Genomic DNA, 1,448 nt, shown 5'->3' with positions numbered 1-1,448 from the left:
TCAGATCACATTCCTCCCCATGAGTCTCCTCATGGCGCTTTTCACTTCAGCATTCCTGAAGGAGTAAATGACAGGGTTTAAGAGAGGTGTGACCACTGTGTAAAATACAGCGACTGTCTTGTCTGCAGGGAGGGTGACACAGGGCCGCATGTAGACAAAGGAGCAGGGGATGAAGAACAGGCCCACAACTGTCACGTGAGAGGCGCAGGTGGAGAGGGCCTTACACTGTCCTTCCCAGGTCTGGCTCCTCAGGGAGTGCAGGATGACCAGGTAGGAGGAAAGTAGCACCGTGAAGCTGACCACCGAGATGGAGCCGCCATTGATGATGATTAGCAGGCCAATGAGGAAGGTGTCTGAGCAGGCCAGCTTCAGCACAGGGTGCACGTCACAGAAATAGTGGTCAATGATATTAGGGCCACAGAAGGGTAGCTGGAAAATGAGGAAGGTCTGCCCAACAGAATGCAACAAGCCCCCACCCCATGCCGCCCCCACCAAGAGACCACATACTCGCTGGTTCATGATGGTTGTATAATGCAGGGGCTTGCAGATGGCCACATAGCGGTCATAGGCCATCACAGTCAGGAGAAAGATCTCAGTGCCACCAAAGAAATGGAGGAAAAATATCTGCGTGATGCAGCCCTTGAGGGAAATGACTTTCTTCTCAATAAAAGAGTCAAAAATGAGCTTGGGGGCTGTGACAGAACAGTAACAGATCTCCACAAAGGACAAGAAGCTGAGGAAGAAATACATAGGGGAGGCGAGCCCTTTGCTGGCCGTGATGGTCACCACAATGAGGCCATTGCCCAGCACAATGGCTGTGTACATGAGGAGAAACATTGCAGAAATGACCTTCTGCACATCCTGGTTCTGAGAAAATCCCAAGAAAATGATTTCTGTCACATTGCTTGTAGCAGCCATGGTTTAAAGCTCGGGGGCTGACAGCCTGGAATCACAGAAATCAAAGAACTTGCTTCAATAGTTAGAAATATCTTTTTCAGGCCTTGCGGACTATTGTCATTTTGCTCTCTTTTGAGTCCCCTCTCCACCCTGGGTTTCCCCAAAAGATGTTCTCCATGAGACGGGTGGATAAAACAGCAATCAGCAGCAGCTTGATATGACGCCCAAAACAGGACTTGGCTTTGAGTGTTGTTCCTTGAAGTGTTTTTTCTGACCCAGGCACATGCATTAGCTGGTTTTATCTTCACAGTAAAAATAAAAGGACATTTTATAGATAAGAAAACTAAGACTCAGAGAGGTTTAGTCACTTTCCCAAGATCACACAGCTCATATTTGAACCAACATTGTATTTTTCAAAATGTAGATGCTTCCATGACATCTCCTACTCCTGAAGAGTGCCTTATACTGGTTGCATAATAGCAGTTTCAGGTTAATCTTGCTTTACACCATAATGTGAACCATATTTCACAGCTACAGTTTTTCAAACCCAA

General features: G+C 47.0%; 1 protein-coding gene across 1 annotated transcript; it reads right to left on the bottom strand.

Annotated features, from left to right (window-relative positions):
• LOC134376753 (olfactory receptor 4X1) lies at positions 1-918 on the bottom strand. The gene has a single exon (XM_063095236.1). It carries the CDS (start codon positions 916-918, stop codon positions 1-3), a length of 918 nt encoding a protein of 305 aa, XP_062951306.1.
• Between the last annotated feature and the right edge of the window lie 530 nt (positions 919-1,448).

Source organism: Cynocephalus volans, chromosome 4, assembly GCF_027409185.1.
Source record: "Cynocephalus volans isolate mCynVol1 chromosome 4, mCynVol1.pri, whole genome shotgun sequence".
Taxonomy (NCBI): domain Eukaryota; kingdom Metazoa; phylum Chordata; class Mammalia; order Dermoptera; family Cynocephalidae; genus Cynocephalus; species Cynocephalus volans.
This window is presented reverse-complemented; position numbering and strand designations above follow the sequence as displayed.